We start from the raw sequence: 19,335 nt of genomic DNA on the forward strand, positions 1-19,335 counted from the left end.
TATAAATTTATTACGCGAGTGAATCTGAGCAGGCATATATTTATAATTAATATTAATATTATAACGTTTGGTGGTTATATACTTTGTTTGCGTGAGAGTTACTGGAAAAACGCACAGCTCAGTTGGTTAGTGACCCGTTTCTCAGGTTGTGTGTCACGGGTTCGACACTTCAAAACCCTACTTTGTGCATTTTTCGTCATTTTTAATAAAGGGTAAAACAGTAATTTCGAATTCATCTTCTTCACTCGAACCTTTAACCTTATTTCATGGCCGCCGGTCGTTTATTTACTCGTTTTTCATCGATTTCTTTGTTAATTCAACTGTTTTTGATAACCCAGTATTAGATCTAACATCTAGCATCCTATTTCCAGTAAAAAATTTAGTTTTTTTTTCGTTTTTTCGATTTTACAACCGATTAAGTTTTTTTTTTTTTTGGGCTGTGACGTGGAAAATCAAAAATGATGTGTATTTTAATTTGTTGATGTGTATTTTTTTTTTTACTCAAAATCGAAAAACAAAACCCAAGGGGTAAATTGTAATTACCCTCAGGTCACTAAATATTTGAGTAATTTTCAAAAGATTTATAGATATGAGTAATAAACCAACTTTTGGATAACATTTCAGTAATTCTTTCCTGAAGGTATTTGTCTTGTGCCCACCGCTAGCTATAGCCGGCTTAGTTTTCAGGGTTATTTCGTTAACTACCAACTTTTTTTTCTTTTTTTTTCTTTTCATATCAAATTTCTAGATGACAAAAAAAGAAAAAAAAACCATGAAAAAATATGAATGAATGTATACGTGCCGGAAATTATCCAAAACCCTGTAGAACATAACAGTATATCTCGACTTTTAAATGGATATTTTGCTATTTTGTTCCCCTCCGCGTGAGAGTTCGCCCTAGCCGACATCCTCTCTGGCACAACCACTGAGAAAGCTTCTCCCGGCGGCGTCGAGTCCGATCGGCGCCGCTGGGCACTGGATCTGTATTCATCATCTTCTCCTCTGCTCACAAAGCTCTCTTTTGGTCCGTTTGTGTTTCACCGGAGTCTTTTCGAGATCTCAGATCTCAACTCCAACCATGCGACAGCTTCAACTCCTTTCCCTCGTCCTTCCGCCTCCGACCACTTCTCTCAGTGAACGTGTTTCTCTGAACCAACAACCGCCCCCACGACCCCTTGACCGCCCCGGTAATCTTGAACACTATCCCTCGATCTGGCGTTTCCGGCAATCAACTGCAACATCTCTCCGGCGTTTCCCGCTTCCCCCTTGTCACCTCTTTGGCCCAGGTTCGCTCTACATCCTTATATCAGCCTCCTGGTAGATAGTTTACTTTGGCTAAACTATATTACATCCCCGAACTGGAACCTCCCCCGACCTGCTATTGACTTCGTTATACCAAGTTCATATCTGTTAGTTTTGATGTCTTCTGCTTGGTCAAGTCGAGTAAACCTCGATAGCAGAACATGGATTCTTTCTAGATTGCTTGAGCTCCTCTTGTGTCGAGTCCAGTACTTATCCGGGTTTGATCTTAACTCTACTCTTCCCCACTCTAAACAACTTTCGATAAGCTTAATGGTCTATCTAGTCCGAAGACTGCTAGTGAACCTCAAGCTATCACCGTTGTTAGATTGGGTTAAGTTTCTATTGAAAACCATGTTAAACGGATACTCTAGGGATGTTCTCATTAATGGAGATAGGTTGGGGAAGCTTGACATTATGATCCCACCTCTGCGGAGTGGGGGTTACCTATGCTTCACCAACTCTCTACCTAATCCTTGCTTAAACTCAAAGAACTCTCAACCGCTACTTATCTACTTTATGAAGCACCCTCATATTAACTTGAACACTGGTGGCATTATGATCATCACTCCAAGGAGGAATGGTTACCACAACCTCTTCAAGTCCTGTTCTAGCATCCTTGGACCACCAACTACCAATGTAGTAACCGGTCATCAGAGCCATATCAACCCTGCTCGACCCTTTGGCAACTCCGCTTTGTCAGTTTCATATCCGCCCAGTCTTAGACGTCTCAAGACAGTGGCCCCCTACTCCTTTGACTCGCTCATGGAGTCTGCATCGGTTTCTCTTGATCTTACAAGCTCCATATTGCTTCCAAGCAGGTGGTACACAGCTCTCAAGTCCTCCACTCCAAATGCTTTTATCTACCTATGTATTTTTATTGCTCTATGCATTGTCTTAGCTTACCATGTTTTGTACTCTAAACTATCCCTATCCTGTGTGTTATTCTCTATTTGAAATGGAATGATAACACTTCTTTGCTCAAAAAAATAAAAAAAATAAAAATAAAAAGAATATATACGTGCCGACGACATAAATTTAGCAGCGAACCCGATTGTTTTGACAATGTTCTCGAAGTCAAAATAAAGTCTCCTTTTGCAATCGCCGATATTAGCTAGAGTGAATTTGTATTACTCCTTTACCGGTCCGATCAAATCTTTCTTTATGATAGTATCGTCAATATATTTCTCTTCTTTCTTTTTGTCGCGTTTCTTCCTTTTTCTTTGTTTCCCAAATGCCTTTCTAATTTTTAGTATTATTATAGTTATCAAACACATATGAATGTACAGATATCAATCATAGAAATGTCGTATATATATAAATAAGATTGTCAGTTAAATCCCTAAATTGAATGGTCGCTTTGCCAAACGAAGTATTGTCCAGAATCTATCGTACATGCTGGTGGATAAGGCACTCCGATGCAAAGGTTAGTGGGACGAATCGTTTTGCTTTATTATTATTTTAAGTACATTTTCTAAGTTAACAATATGGTGTGCATAATTTCAAGCCCCTCTCAATCTCATCCTTATTCATGAATGGCCAACAACTAATCATTTTTACAAGTTTAACATGACCAAGTTCCGTTTATATATATTTCTTAATCTATAAGTCAGCTAATGATTAAACTTTCTTGTTTTAGAATTATTATTTTCTGTATAGAATAAGAATTATTTAAGTCTTCTATAGGTAACGGTCTACTATGTGTTTATTCGGACCATAGGGTCACAAATCACGACGTAGATTCTAAAAGTATGATATTATTAATTAAATACAGTAATGGATTTTTTTCCCGTACTTACTGATAATAATTAATTTATCTTTTTTAAACTACATATTGTAATCGCCATGTTTTTTTTTTCTTTTTTTTTGGATCAAAATCGCCATGTTGTTAAGGATATCTTTTTCCCCTCTAAATTATGAGAGTGTTTAATTAACCCTTACGTGAGTTTTGTTATACCCATTCGTACTACATGAACATGATTATGGGTTCCATTTATAAATGTACACTCGTGTTAGCGTAAAAAGATTTGTTCCTTTAAAAGTGGAAAACTTTGTAAGTGTTCCTATAAACAACATCCGTTATGGAGTTGGATACCAAATAAGGAGTGAGTTGCTTCTTTAATATCCAGAATTTTTTTTTTTTTTTTGACGATCAAACTCCATATATTAAGTTATCGGAGATGACTCTCTTCAAGAGAGAGCCAATTAGATACCGACGAGTTTACATGGGAAAAACAGAAACCTCATGCTCTTGCACATTTTACAAGTTTATCGGCACGGATATTATCCTCTTGGGGAATATATCTAATACTAAAATTAGCAAATCTATTTCTGAAATGAATAAAATCCTTCAATTCTGATGAAAAGGTCGGCCAATCCTCGATATTAGACGTCATCCTTAGGAGGTCTGAACAATCCGTAGCGAACAACATCCGATATGGAGTTGGATACCAAATAAGGAGTGAGTTGCTTCTTTAATATCCAGAATGTATTGTCGTTTTGTGAAAACTGAAAAATACATAGGTGAGATTCCTTGTGCTACAAAAATTGGTGTTATCTGCTCATTCCACATAGGGGTATATCAGTTTTTCCTTACCTGGAAAGAGTGAGATTAAATAAGTAGATCTTATTTGTTCCTTGCACAAAAACGAGATAAGAATAAAAACAAGTTATCCATCCCTTGATCAATCGTAGATTCGTAGGCATAAACAAGTCAAAGCCGAGTTGGTGGCCAAACCAACCTCATTGAAATGTAAGCTACTAGTGGTTCTTAGCTGTCAAGTTGTGAAAGGTTTCTGTAGATTTTAACTCAAAGATCAATGAGATTAGTTATAAAATGTTTAATGAATAACTATATTATCAGTATTATTCTGGGGTGCTAAAAAAAATCATTTAGACTAAACTACGTGATATTAATTAAATAAGTTGCACACAATGACGGCCCCGGCTGGGCCAAAGATATTTGGACCGGACATTGTTCCTCTTTAGGCTTTTGTGTGGAAAATTAGGTGTCCACCAAAACTTCGTCACTTTCTGTGGCAAGTTCTTTCGGGTTGTGTAGCGGTTACAGCTAATCTATGGAAACGCGGCATGAGTCGTGATGCCACGTGTGGTCTTTGTGGTTTTCAGGAGGAGACGATTAACCATACCCTATTCGAGTGTCCGCCAGCTAGGCAGGTTTGGGCTTTGTCGCAATTTCCGACAGCCCTGGATGTATTTCCTTCGGAGTCCGTTTTCATAAATATGGATTATCTCTTTTGGCGCTTTACAGATGTTCCATCACAGGAATTCTTTCCCTGGATTCTGTGGTATATCTGGAAAGCGCGTAATGATAAACTTTTCAGTAATCTGGATTCAAATCCCCTTGCTATCTTGCGACTAGCGGAGGATGAGGCAAAGGCATGGGCTCTGGCACAGACAGAGGATACGGTTTTAGTATCGGATATTCCCACGATGGCTAACCCAGGTGGACGGGGGGGGGGGGGGGGGGGTTAGGGATTCCTAGGTCCCTCTCGAGTTATACTTGTTTTGTCGATGGTTCTTGGAAAGCTACATATTGTTATGCGGGTAGAGGATGGTTTTGCACGTCGCCCTGGAGTGATGTCCCTACGATGGGAGCTGCCAACCTTCGCCGTAGTCTCTCCCCTCTTCATGCCGAGGTTGAAGCCCTTATCTGGACTATGCGTTGCATGATTGGGGCGGATAACCAATCTGTTGTCTTTCTCACCGACTGCTTTGATTTGGTGAAGATGGTGTCTTCGCCTGCTGAGTGGCCAGCTTTTACGCCTTATCTGGAGGACATACAGGCCGATAAAGAGGAGTTTGAGTCTTTTTCATTGGTCTACGTCCCTCGATCTCAGAATGGTAAAGCGGATAATCTTGCGCATCGAGTCCGCACAGTTCCGCACTTAATTACCTATGTAAACAATGTTCCTTCGTATTGGCTTGTTTGAGCCAATCTCGTTTCTTTGTTGTCAAAAAAAAAAAAAAAAAAGTTGCACACAATTTTATAACTAAAACTGTGTGATTGTTTTTACCAAAACACTACTAATCCATCATTATTATTTACAGTATCTCCACCGTCATATACAGTTATTCTATTTTATTTGTATATATCTCCTAGAAGAAGGGAGCCAACGATTATCTATAGAACTAAGATAAGTAAACTAGTTTTAGTTCAAAAAAAAAAAAAAAAAAACATAAGTAAAGATGAATAATTTATTTATCTTTTCGAATATTGCCAGATATATACCACAAGCTTCCCCATGCCATTGCTAATTTTATATAGTGCGAATAGTACTCAAGATTCATTACATTTAGCTCTATTTTAAAAACTTTGGAACGTTTACTAACAATTAACAATAATAAGTGAAGCATCGGGTTGTAATGTGACAGTGTGACACGTATCCGTCTCCTATTGAGTCAACACATTTTGTTAACAATCACAGTTGAATATATATATGTATATCTATAGTCGTCTGTCGTTACAACTCTAGAACTTGATTCTATTATAAATGATAACTAGCAAATAATAATTACTGACATCATTTGGATAGCAAGCGGTTCCACAGATCAATACAAAAAACAAATCGACATGCTAAAGATTCACGAATACTCACGAGCGATAGTTGTCCTTATATACATTATACATACCATGTTTACGGTAGATCATTTTGTTCTTTAAGTATAGAATTTCAACGAACTATTCTTTTAGCATCATGTTAGTGTAAGTGCATCAGAGCTCTGAAGGTGACAGGAGCTTGCGAAGTGTGTCAGAGTGCTGATATGCTGACGTGGCAGATGGGCTGACGTGGAAGAAGATTATGGACGCCGTGATAAGAAGCGTGAAGAGGAAGGAAGAAGAAGATCAAGATATACATGAAGATATTGAATGTATATTTGATTGAGAGAGTTAAGGGAGGATATTTCTTAGGATAAGGAATATTTCCTTTTAGTTAGGGATTCACAAGATCTAGGTTAGAGATCGTGAGTGAAGGGTTTAAAAGAGACGAGGGCTAGCCGCAAAAAGAGCTAGCACTCGTGGGAAAAGTTTGAGAGATTTGTAAACCTTCAAGCAAACAAAAAGAGCTTTGAAGATGATTGTGTTTTTACTCTTTTAGATCTACACAGGGGTTTGTGTTAGATAGACAAGAGAGTAGGCTTAGATTCATAACTTGTAAAAGGGAATTTTTGTAAGTTTGAATAAAAGCGTTTGCTTGGCGCATTTCCAAGCAGTTTGAGTGATTTGCTGTCCTCTATACCTTTACAATTGGTATCAGAGCAAGCACCTGATAAAAAGTTCTGATATCCTTTTTCAACAGGTGAGATCTTGCGGCAAGGGTATGGAGAAATCACTGGATTTTGTTGCGGTTCAATCACCATTGAAACTCGATCCTGAGTGCTTTGGTTTTTGGAAGGTGTCAATCAAGCAGGCCATCTCAAGCATTGACATGGAAGCTTGGTTCGCGGTGGAAGATGGTTGGTCACATCCGACAGAGAAAAATGAGAAGGGAGACATGGTGCCTAAGCATAGGAAGAAATGGACAGCCGAAGAAAAAGCGGAGTCTAAACATAACTCACAGGCTCTGTCAGTTATCTTCAAGTCGTTGCCTAGGGACATTTTCAATCAAGTTCAAGGGTGTGAAGCTGCCAAGGAAGCATGGGACATTCTGGTAGTCACGTTTGAAGGCACAAGTAGGGTCAAACGTACAAGGCTGGACAATCTCACTTCAGATTTTGAAAACTTGCACATGACAGAAACTGAGTCAGTTGCTGATTACAGTAGTCGTCTGAGTGGTATTGCACAAGAAGCTGTAGTTTTGGGTAAACGCTACAAGGACAAGAAGCTGGTGAAGAAATTCCTCAGGAGTCTGCCAGATAAGTTTCAACCACACAGGTCTGCCATTGATGTTTCACTGAATACTGATGAGCTCAAGTACAATCAAGTGGTTGGGATGATGCAGGCATTTGAGATACACCTGAAGAAGAAGGAAAAGATAAATGAGAAATCATTTGCTCTCAAAGCCATTGAGGAACAGAAGATTGCAGAGTCTCAGGAAGTTGCAGATGAAGAAAAAGTCGGCTTGTTGGTTAAGAAATACTTTCGCAAGATGAAAAGAGGTCAGCGGAAGGGAACATCATCGGTCTTGAAATCCGATACTGATAAGGAGATCAGGAAGGGTGACAAGCAAGAACGACAGTGTGTTGAATGTGAGGGTTTTGGGCATTACAAGTCTGAATGTCCAAACAACAAACCAAAGAACTCTTTGCAATGCTATGGATGTAAGGGCTACGGTCATACTAAGTTTGATTGTCCTTCACGGGAAAACAAGCAGAAGTCCTACATCACTTGGAGTGAGAGCGACTCAGATGAAGAGGTCGGCAAAGGAGAGGTTCTTAACAGCTTTCTTGCACTGCTGGGTGTCATTGAGGAAGATGAAGAAGATGATTTGGTGCTGGAAATCAACGACGTAGATGAGAATGTGAATTCTGAGTCAGAAGGAGAAGAGGCAGATTTGTCAGTAGAAGATCAAATAGAGCTTCTCATCAAGACGGTGGTTCAGAAGACTCAAGACAACACAAAGTTAACTTCTGAGAGAGATACCTTGCAGCTTCATGTTGCCATGATCTCTAAAGAATTAAGTGAAGAAAAGGCAAAGACTCTGCGACTTGAGAAGCAGTTAGATGAACAGTTGAAGAATATCAGGATGCTGAATAAAGGAACCAAAGATCTAGATACACTGCTGAGCACTGGAAGATCCAGCAACCTGAAGTGGGGTCTGGGTTACCAAGGAACAAACACCAATCCAACCACAAAATTCGTCAAAGGAGTGGAGCCTGAGCCAGAACTGAAGGAGAGGAAGTTCTCTCAAACAACTAGAATGGGTGATCAGGTTCTTGTAAATCCGAATTCAAGAAACCCAAGGATGGTGGTGTTTCCTGAGATAAACACTAGGCCGCCATATGCTTCTAGTGGATTTTGGCAGACGACTCAAAGACCTGTTCAGCGTAGTAGACGGAGAGGATGTTGGTATTGTGGTCATCTAACTCACTACAAAGCCCAATGTTATCAGTTCCAGAATCGTGTGTCTAACCTTATGCAACGTCGTGAGTTCTATCCAGCTGTAAGGAGAAACCCACAGGAGTATGTCAGGAAAGATGATCTCTACTGTAATGTGGCTTTCACAGCAGACAAAACAGAGGTTGATCAGGCCAAGTGGTATTTTGACAGTGGATGCTCCAGGCATATGACCGGTGCCCGTGATAATCTATCACATCTAGAAGGTGTTGCTGGAGGAAGAGTTACTTTCGGTGATGGAGGAAAGGGTACGATCCGAGGAAAATGCACAACTGGTGGAGAGTCTCAACCACATCTTAAGGATGTCTTCCTGGTCGAAGGGTTGAAGGCTAATCTGATAAGTATCAGTCAGTTGTGTGATGAAGGTCTGGATGTCACATTCACCAAGAAGGGGTGCAAGGCTGTCGATCAACAAGGGTCAATACGACTTAGAGGCAGGAGATCTGGTAACAACAGTTACATGTGGAAACCATCAATACAGTGTTTTAACACAACTGCTGAGTTGGATACAGAACTGTGGCACCAGAAGCTTGGTCATCTCAACATTCGCACAATGATGAAATTAGCTAATCAAGAGGTTGTGCGTGGAATTCCTAAGCTGAAAGGTGATCCACATTTCATATGTGGTCCGTGCAACAAAGGCAAGCAAATCAAGTCGTCTCATGGGCATGTGACAGATGTTCGCACTAGCCATGCACTTCAGTTGGTACATATGGATCTGATGGGTCCAATTCAAGTTCAGAGCATTTCTGGGCGACGGTTCATCTTTGTCATGGTGGACGATTTTACTCGCTACACCTGGGTGCGATTTCTTCGTGAAAAAGCTGATGCTCTTGAATGTTTTCGCATTCTTGCCCTGCAGATTAAAAGTGAAAAATGTTCAATCCAAGCTATTAGGAGTGATCATGGAGGAGAATTTCCGAATGACAAGTTTGATCAATTATGCGGAAATCAGGGCATTGTTCATCAGTACTCTGCTCCGAGAACCCCAGAGCAGAATGGTGTTGTTGAACGAAAGAACAGAACACTCCAAGAAATGGCGAGAGCTATGCTGCATGGGAATCAAGTGCCACATCGGTTTTGGGATGAAGCTGTCAACACTGCTTGCTACATTATCAATCGTGTGTATGTTCGACCAGGGACCAGCAAGACTCCCTATGAGTTATGGAAAGGAAAGCCTCCAACTGTAAGCTACTTTCATGTGTTTGGTTGTCTATGCTACATTCTAAATGACAAGGATCAGTTGGGAAAATTTGACTCGAAGAGTGATGAAGGGATCTTTCTTGGTTACTCCGGACACAGCACTGCCTTTTGTGTCTACAACAAACGCACAAGATCAGTTCAGGAAACAGTAAATGTTGTCTTTGATGATACTTCGTTTCTACGAATTGATATGGTGCTTGTTCTCTCTAACAAGGATCTGGTAACTGATGATGAGAAGTCTGAGCAAGCCTCTGAGAGTTTAAGTGATCATGCCAGTCCCGGACTGTCACCAGACGAGCTACCTCCATCTTCTCAGGTTCATCGGAATCACTCCTCAGGCGATGTTATCGGTGCGATTCAGGGGGGTAGAGTTACCAGGGGCAAACAGATTGACTTTGCTCAACTGGCCGGAAGGAAACAGAAGACTGCAGTTCCAGACACTGTCTCTCAGGACTCTGAGATTGTTCAATTTGCCTGTTTTGTTTCCACTATGGAACCAAAGAATCACAAAGAGGCTCTTCGGGATGAGTTCTGGGTTGCTGCAATGCAAGATGAGCTGGAACAATTTGAGCACAGCAATGTGTGGGAACTCACTAAACGGCCAGCTAATGTCAATATAGTGGGAACGAAGTGGATCTTCAAGAATAAGAGTGATGCCAGTGGATGCATTGTGAGAAATAAAGCACGACTTGTGGCCCAAGGTTACTCTCAAGTCGAAGGAGTTGACTTTGATGAAACCTTTGCTCCGGTAGCAAGGCTAGAATCCATCAGGTTCATGCTTGGTATGGCGTGTGCTCTCAAGTTTACTTTACATCAGATGGATGTTAAAAGTGCATTTCTAAATGGGATTCTACAAGAAGAAGTGTTTGTAGAACAACCGAAAGGCTTTGAGAACCCACAACATCCTGAGCATGTGTACCGTCTGAAGAAAGCACTATATGGTCTCAAGCAGGCTCCAAGAGCATGGTATGAGAGGTTAACAACGTTTCTTCTGGATCAAGGATATGTTCGTGGAAGTGTAGACAAGACACTGTTTGTTCTCAACAACAACAATGCCTTGATGTTTGTTCAGATCTATGTGGACGACATTATTTTTGGTCCTACCTGTCAATCTCTGGTGCAAAGGTTTGTGAAGAACATGTCACAGGAGTTTGAGATGAGTATGGTGGGAGAGCTGAAATACTTCCTGGGTCTGCAAGTAGAACAATCAGCTGATGGGATCTTTGTGTCTCAAAGCACCTATGCTAAAGAATTGGTTCAGCGATTTGGTTTAGGGAAGAGTAAAGAAGCCAAGGTACCTATGGGAGTCAATGACAAGCTTTCAAAAGATGAGGAAGGAGAGGATGTGGATGAACGACTATATAGAGGTATGATTGGGAGCTTGCTCTACCTGACAGCAAGTAGACCTGACATTTGTCTGTCAGTGGGGATTTGCGCACGGTACCAGGCCAAGCCTAAGTTGTCACACTTGCTAGCAGTCAAGAAGATCATCAAGTACGTCAAGGGGACAGTGAACTTTGGTATTTTCTTCACCAAGGATACCAACACCAGTCTAAGCGGGTAATGCGATGCTGATTGGGCCGGTTCTGTGGATGATCGCCGAAGTACAAGTGGAGGGTGCTTCATTATGGGCAACAATCTAATTTCATGGCACAGCAAGAAGCAGAACAGTGTCTCACTGTCAACCGCTGAGGCAGAATACATTGCCTTGGGCAGCTGTTGTACACAGCTCATGTGGATGCGTCAAATGTCCTCTGACTATGGAAGACTTTAATGTTTTGGGCCGAGTTTGTGCAGCCCATTGAGACTCACGGAGGTGTATAAAAAGGAGCAGCTAGGGTTTTGGCGTTTTCCTCATCCCCTTTGCGATTTCAATCCTGTGTCGATTAATCTTCTGCTCAAATCTCTCTTTCTCCATTCGATCAACGCTCTATCAACGATGAAGTCCATCTTTAGTGGTTTCCAATATGACTCCAGCTCAGATGAGGAGCTTCACACTCCACCGTCCTCGTTGCCTCCGCCCACTCCACTTGCTCCAATTGATCCCGCGACTGCCATGGTGGTTTACCAGCCTCAGGAGGAGTCTGTGACTGCATCACCGACTCGGGTGGATCGAGTTCCCTCGCCTTCTCACGGGAACCAAGAAACCTGCGACTTTTCATCTTCTCCACCGAGAGAGGTGACTTCTCGATTTCCGGTGGTCGATCTCACTGGTGATGTTCCTGTTCCCACAGTGTCGAATCAGGGGATCTCGTCTCGTCTGCGTAAAAGACAATCAGCTGCGGATACGGATGGTCGTGAATCCAAGCGTCCGTCTCTCCGAAAGGACAAGAGTGTGTCCTCCTCACGCGGTGCATCGTCAAAGGACTTTGACACAAAACGGTTCATGTCTGCTGAGGCTGCTCGATGGTATGGTTTCTTCGCCTCTCGAACCATAGCTGCTAAGGTTTGCTATACTCAGGGAGTAGGTGTTTCTACTAGGGAGCTGCTTGATCAAGCTGGTCTGTTGAAAACAGTCACCCAAATTGTCCCTTATGATTCTGAGGTTGTTTGTGAGTTCTGGGCAAATCTTCCTACAGTTAAGGTTGAAGGAAACTCAGTTGATGTGCTTGTCAGAGATTGGATGTACGAGTTTTCCCCAAGCCGCATCAATGCTTTGTTTGGTCTCCAATCAGTTGATGTTCGTGAACAAAAGCTACAGACAGCTGCAATCCTGGAGAAGGATCTCGCACTCTTTTTATCTGGTGGTCAAGTGAAGACCTGCAAGCAGCTTGTGTCGACGGCAATCAAGGACCCAGTGATCAAGGATCTGAATAAGATTTGTTGCAGCAACTGGTCTCCCACGGTGAATACAGGATACATATCCGCGAACAGAGCCATGGTGATCTACATGATCATGCATCGTATTCCGTTTGATTTTGGGAGGATGATCTATGAACAGATCATACAGTTGGGTCTGCAAGCTCAGTCAGGGTTTCGTCTTACCTTTTCCTAGCCTTATTCATCAGCTCCTTGCAGCTCAGCGACCTGTTCCGAGTCTTCAGCAACAAGATGTGAAAAAGACAAAGGGGAAGAAGACTGTGTCGCGGCCCGCTGAAAAGACTATTCACAGTGGTCCATCTGCAGAGCGCAAAGCCATCCGGTTGGCGATCAAGATCCTGCAAGATGCCTTGGACGCTGGTAAGTAGTTTCTTACTTTGATGTTTGCTCCAGTTTCTGGTTTAGTTTCTTGGTATTTTTGACTAAACTGTGTCAAACAAGTAGGGGGAGATGAGTCTGATTCAGAGGCCTGAGGGGGAGCTTAAGCTATGGGGGAGCAGTTGTTATTGTTGCTCACTGTTTTTATTGTTTCTCCCCTGTTTAAGACTTGAGACTTGTTTTATTTTGTTTCTGTTTTGGCTTTGAACAATTTATTTTTACAAGTCTTTATCGGTTAACCGTTTTATGTTGATTGCTGGAATATTTTGCCAGTACGGTTGTGTTCTTGTCTTGGCTGTGTTGTCTGTGCGTTTTCAGGTTTGATGCTGCGGTTGCTTGTGTGGCAAGATTCAGTCAAAAAGGGGGAGATTGTAAGTACATCAGAGCTCTGAAGGTGACAGGAGCTTGCGAAGTGTGTCAGAGTGTTGATATGCTGACGTGGCAGATGGGCTGACGTGGAAGAAGATTATGGACGCCGTGATAAGAAGCGTGAAGAGGAAGGAAGAAGAAGATCAAGATATACACGAAGATATTGAGTGTATATTTGATTGAGAGAGTTAAGGGAGGATATTTCTTAGGATAAGGAATATTTCTTTTTATTTAGGGATTCACAAGATCTAGGATAGAGATCGTGAGTGAAGGGTTTAAAAGAGACGAGGGCTAGCCGCAAAAAGAACTAGCACTCGTGGGAAAAGTTTGAGAGATTTGTAAACCTTCAAGCAAACAAAAAGAGCTTTGAAGGTGAGTGTGTTTTTACTCTTTTAAATCTACACAGGGGTTTGTGTTAGATAGACAAGAGAGTAGATTTAGATTCATAACTTGTAAAAGGGAATTTTTATAAGTTTGAATAAAAGCGTTTGCTTGGCGCATTTCCAAGCAGTTTGAGTGATTTGCTGTCCTCTATAGCTTTACAGTTAGAAATTTCATGTAAGCTTACCTTCAATAATTTGCATAATTCCGTATTTTTCTAGAAATCTAACATCATATATATATACCTTGGGTAAAAGTACTAATAAATTATTAATCAATCGCTGTATCAAAAGGATTCTATGCAATCAAACACGATCAGTAAATTATATTTTTCATATATAATGTATACACATAATTGGGGACTATAAATTCTGTAAATATATCTCTTACAACATAAAATAAAACTGAACAACTTTTCTATAGTAAAAATGAATTCAGGAAAGATTAAAATTCGCAAAATATATAACATTTATTTTCAATCTACCCTTATTGTAGAAGACTAATTATTTATATACCCACTTTTTATTAAATGGTAATTTATAAAATTAATATTAACATTATTTATAAAATTTAAATTATTTATAAAATTAAAATTAACATTATGTATATAACCACCTTTAATGTTAAAAAGTTTTTAACCACTGGACTAAACAATGTTAAAAAAAATTGAACCACTGGACTAAAAAGTGGTTATATAAGTAATGTTACTCCAGTAATTTTTTCAAATATTTTGCTCAGTTCAAATGCATATTTAATTCCAACTAATAAAAGCTAACTCACATATTACATAGTATCGATTATTTTAGTCTAAATGTTTAGTATTGGAAGCTATGTAATTTATTTACTATAAACAATAAGCTACCAGTTTGGATCTTATGAAGAATATGGAAATTTCGAAATCTGCTAACATACCAGTAAAGGAACATATCATGGAGGTTATGTATGCGGCTAGCTAAAGAGGATGCAAAAGAATGGCTAGATGCCATGATGGTCGCCGATCAGTTACAACCTGTACAAAGACAGACCTCTACGCAATCAAACTCACGTATGCATTGGTCTAGACCTGAGAATGGTTGGATAAAGTGTAATTATGATGGTTCCTACCACAATCCTATTACAAAATCAAAAGCCGGGTGGATCTTTAGAGATGCCAATGGATCATACATAGGATTGGGTCAAGCGAAAGGTCAATGTACAAATAATCCTCTAGAGTATGAACTCCAAGCTGTCATATTTGCTTTACAACATGTCTGCCATCAAGGATTCACTAAACTACATTTAGAAGGAGACAATATTGAAATCATCTCACTGCTTCAAGGAAAGACTATCAACTTCGGGGTTATCAATTGGATCAGAGATATAAGAAAATAGATACAGAGAATGGAGACAATAAAATTCAGTTGGGTTTCAAGGGATGGAAACAAGTGTGCCGATACATTGGCCAAATCTCCTATCCGTGATAATATCTCAGTTGTTTATCATTCAAATATTCTCAGTTGCTTGTATTCATCATTACAATATGATAACATTTAAGTTATAATAAACTTTTATGAGTTAAAAAAAATAATAATAACTTTTTGTAATATGAAATATAAATAAATAATTTATCTTAAAAACAGCTAACAAAACTTAATATATATTTATTATATATTTTATTATATTAATTTTAAAACCCTATTATTGCGTGGGACATTTCTTATAGTTTCAATAATTTGAGATGGCCTTGAATATATATATTTCATATATACAGAAATAAACATTTTACCAAGGATTTTTTTGCCTTAAGCCAGTTTACAAATTCAGAGGAAGAAACTGCATAGGTTTAAGATGGAGAATTCAATCATAGACCTTACGGTTTAGTTACCTCTTTTCGTTCAGATAAATACATGTTTATTTTGTGTTACTGCTCTTAATAACTTAATAAATTATAGTCAATTATTTGAAGGACATTTAGGAAGATAAAAAAGAATTCACGTTTTTCTCGTTGATCTTAATTCCTCGTTTACAGAATGGTAAAACAAATAATTAATCTGACGCGGCGAGTTCATTCCGAAACGCACCTTATTACCGATAATGATATTCTGTCTCATTGGCTCTAAGTTGATCTAGTATGCTATTGAAAAAAAAATTATAGTCAATTATTAATTACTATTCATTGTTAATTTAATCTAGTCACTTGTGACTTGTGAGATTAATCATGCTAGAATACAGATAGCTACTCCATTAAATAAATATGGTAAATGCTTTTCAGGTTTGTGACGAAGTGTTAAGAGTAAATATATATACACAAACACACACAATTTGAGATACTGTTTAAGAAAATATGCTTATCAGCAAGTCAAGCCGGCTACATAAAAATAATATTAGTGATGAAACTATTAATTAGTACTATTTGAAAAGAACTAGTGAACTAAAAATAAAGATAAACTAATTGCTCTAGGGTTCTGCTTTGATGTGGGTGGTAGGTTGTACGGCATGCAAGGATATGAACAAAAGGAACCTTCTTAGCTAGTTTTAGATATATATATATATATATATATATATATATATATATATATATATATATATATATATAAACACCACATTTACATATGTTATACAGTATAAACAACATCACAATTACATAGTGGCCAAAAAAAAGGAAAACACAGCGCATTAGCGATCAAACAGAACCAGTTAGTAACACCGGCCAATTATAATGTGTTATGCGCGTTTGTCTAGTCGAAGACTTTTTATTTTATTTTTTGAAACCAAGTTATAAGTTTACCCAAAACAAACTTATACATCGTGTGTTTGATATTTGGGGTCTTAGACGATGGATCGGTACAAATTATTCAAAATATAAACGTATTAACAACATCCCAAAAATACGACGGTAATTGTATGACGTAACGTAATCCCACTAGTTATTGTGAATGTATCGTTAATTAACAACGAAATCGTTAACCGATTTTGCTAAAATTGGTGTAGAAATCGGATGATAATATCTTAATGCTTACGTGACGGATTAATCTTCTTTTTAGTTATTTAGACATGAAACATAAAAATTATGTAAGTTTTCAAGATCATTTAAAGTTATGGTTTTTAGATATTCATACCGTTAAATTTGAGTAAATTCTATAAATTTTGAAGCAATATTATAATGCCTAACCAACCTAAATAACTTAATTTGAGTAATTAAGGCAAAATAAAATTAATGTGTTGTTTTAAAGATTTTAGATGAGATTTCTCGTTTGTATAGGATGAATGGTGTTGTTACTACCTACTACCACCTTCTTATTATCGATGAGAGTTTTGAGATGTAAGAGCAAAATAAAATTTATATCTTTTCAATTTTTTCAGAAGTTATATTGTTTGGTTTTACTCTATATTACATGTTATAAGTCATTTTTATTTTCCTCACCGAATCAACTCGTGGTAAGAAAGTGTGTTTAGTTTAACACCCAAACTGGTTTTAAAAAGTGATTTGTATGGCTATTCTTGTGCTAGTTTATATATTTAGAGTAATTTGTTATTGAATATGAATTAATTTGAGAGCTTAATTAATTCCAAAACTATATATAATACAAAAACCAACCCTTGCCATATTTTTTTTGGAATAAAAAGCTTTGCATCATCCCTAACATCACTTGAAACAATTAATACAGTAGCATGTGTTAGTTAGTTAAAGTTATTTTTCTCAAAAAACTTGAAGAATTGGTAACCAAGTTTCAAAAGTTTTCAAAATAGCAAACCCACCATCGGACGAGAATGGAGTCTATAGACTAACGGATGGTGGGGGTTTGGACGTTTAGACGTTACACACTTTCTAGAACCTTATTTTAGATATAACCAATGCATTCAAAAAGCATGAATAATTGATCCTGGACTTTTAACCACGTACATCGTTTGATTAAAAACCATGAATAATTGATAACTAAAGATGAGAACTGAGTTTTTTTCCACATAGGGCATGGATATATCGTGCAATGGTTCAGACATGCTAGGGTTAGTTTGAAAGGTTTAGCTACTAAATACACGTAATACTATAATTCATTTAAACTAATTCAATAATTCATTTAAACTAATTCAAATAATATAACGTTAAGCGGTCACACACATGGATCTAGTATCATAGTGTTATATATTAACAGTTTTCCAACAGTGATCTTTATATTATTGTAAATTTTTCTCTACCTCATAGACAATTAGTAAGAAACAGTTCGGAGAGATAATGACATTTTTTTAAATTTTCGAATGAAATCAGATATGTACCAAAGCTGTCATATTATTTACTCTTTATCTTTACATTAATCTAATCTATAACCTCCTAGAAGAAGGGAGTCAGACAATTGTACAATTAAAATAAATTAGAAGTTAGTTTGGATAGACACAAAAATTATTTAACTTTTTCGAATATTGCCAGATATGTCACAAGCTTCCCATGTCATTTATAATTTTTATATTGTGTGAATAGTGAAGATTCTTTACGCTTAATTTAGTTTTTAAATTATGGACCGTACGTTTACTTGCTTATACTAATTTAACAATAACAATATTGTAAAAGTGGATCATCGATCATGTGATACGTATCCGTCACCAATTGCGTCACTATTTTTCTTAAAAACGAGATATGATATTTGATATTTCATATATGTCGAACAGTTAAAACTAACTTACGTATAACACAATACGGGCATATCATTAATATACGAGGTTGTTTTATCATAAAACCCCTCTTGATATCTTATAATGGATATGGATATATGTCATTTGACTAAGTATCTGCATGGTCATCTAATCACAGGCGTATGAGATTATTCATGCTAAAAGATTCAGATAGTTATTGATGAATAGAAAAGGTAAATGAGTTTTAGGCTCTACATGCATGGTCTATTAGGGAAAACGTTCTATTTCTCCATCAAAACTATCATATCGTACCAGATAGAGCCGGATCTTCAACCTCGTCTTAGATATCCCCAAAAGGATCTCTGCACTGGTCATATAACCAGAGGCGTATGAGAATATTCATGCTAAAAGATTCGGATAGTTGTTAAGTAAAAGAGCTAGGTAAATAGAGTTTAGAGGTTGTAATGATCTTTAGAGTACATATATTATGCTCCATTGAAAATGCTATTTAAGAAATATTAAATATGCTTATAAATTAAACAAGTCAAGCCGGCTAATATAAAAATGATATATTTGATAGACGATATTGCATTTTATACTAGTTGAAAATCTACTTAATTAAAAATGATGATAAGACAAGTTGTTCTAGGTCTCTAGGGCTTGATGTGCTTGGTAGGTCGGTAAGGCATGCATGGATGATCAATAGAATCTTCTTACTTTCTTCATAATCGAATATATTTTTCTAAATATTTACTGTTTAGACTAAAAATGTACGGAAGATATATATTAGCTCATTCCACGTTCGTTAGAGATACTGATATTGGCGTGGTGGTGGTGTGGTGCCAAGAGAACTTTGATAAGATTAATATTTAACAGCTGGAAAAAGTTTTGAGGATTAGAGCTAGAGGCTGTTAAGGCTCCAACCTTGTAAACTAAAACAACCTTGGTGATGTTTTGTGGATTTCTTAAATCAAACACTGGAAAACAATGAAGCAAATTATTGGAAAGATGATTTCTAATTCCATATGGATTTCTAAATTCTATAAATCAAAAGACATGGATTTTGAAATAACATGTTTTATCCTTGTATTTGGATCCTTCTATTTTACACTTTCAAATCCATTCAATTCCATTTAAAACATAATGTGGATTTTGAAATCCAAAAATAAATCATTAAATGAATAACATGGGATTTTAAC

At 37.9% G+C, this 19,335-nt stretch overlaps 2 protein-coding genes across 2 annotated transcripts; both read left to right on the forward strand.

The window, feature by feature from the left end:
• Positions 1 to 1,078: 1,078 nt before the first annotated feature.
• Positions 1,079 to 11,354, forward strand: LOC147926513 (uncharacterized). The gene is made up of 8 exons (XM_087487089.1): positions 1,079 to 1,286; positions 1,415 to 2,120; positions 4,308 to 4,765; positions 4,849 to 5,163; positions 6,100 to 6,192; positions 6,430 to 6,437; positions 6,621 to 11,140; positions 11,237 to 11,354. The coding sequence occupies exons 1-8, from the start codon at positions 1,079 to 1,081 to the stop codon at positions 11,352 to 11,354; spliced, it is 6,426 nt and encodes a 2,141-aa protein (XP_087343215.1).
• A 3,116-nt stretch (positions 11,355 to 14,470) lies between these two features.
• On the forward strand, positions 14,471 to 14,899 carry LOC147926514 (uncharacterized). The gene has a single exon (XM_087487090.1). It carries the CDS (start codon positions 14,471 to 14,473, stop codon positions 14,897 to 14,899), a length of 429 nt encoding a protein of 142 aa, XP_087343216.1.
• The last annotated feature ends 4,436 nt before the right edge of the window (positions 14,900 to 19,335 follow it).

The sequence above is a fragment of the Camelina sativa genome, chromosome 15 (genome assembly GCF_030686135.1).
Source record: "Camelina sativa cultivar CO46 ecotype springtype chromosome 15, ASM3068613v1".
Lineage (NCBI taxonomy): Eukaryota > Viridiplantae > Streptophyta > Magnoliopsida > Brassicales > Brassicaceae > Camelina > Camelina sativa.

What these genes read in the sequence shown, in the direction of transcription:
- LOC147926513 (XM_087487089.1), top strand. Translation starts at nt 1,079, where the DNA reads ATGCGACAGCTTCAACTCCTTTCCCTCGTCCTTCCGCCTCCGACCACT. An exon ending in TCCCACGATGGCTAACCCAG is followed by an intron (nt 4,766 to 4,848) that starts GTGGACGGGGGG and finishes GTTCTTGGAAAG; the next exon opens with CTACATATTGTTATGCGGGT. An exon ending in ACCAACACCAGTCTAAGCGG is followed by an intron (nt 11,141 to 11,236) that starts GTAATGCGATGC and finishes TTCATGGCACAG; the next exon opens with CAAGAAGCAGAACAGTGTCT.
- LOC147926514 (XM_087487090.1), top strand. Translation starts at nt 14,471, where the DNA reads ATGCGGCTAGCTAAAGAGGATGCAAAAGAATGGCTAGATGCCATGATG.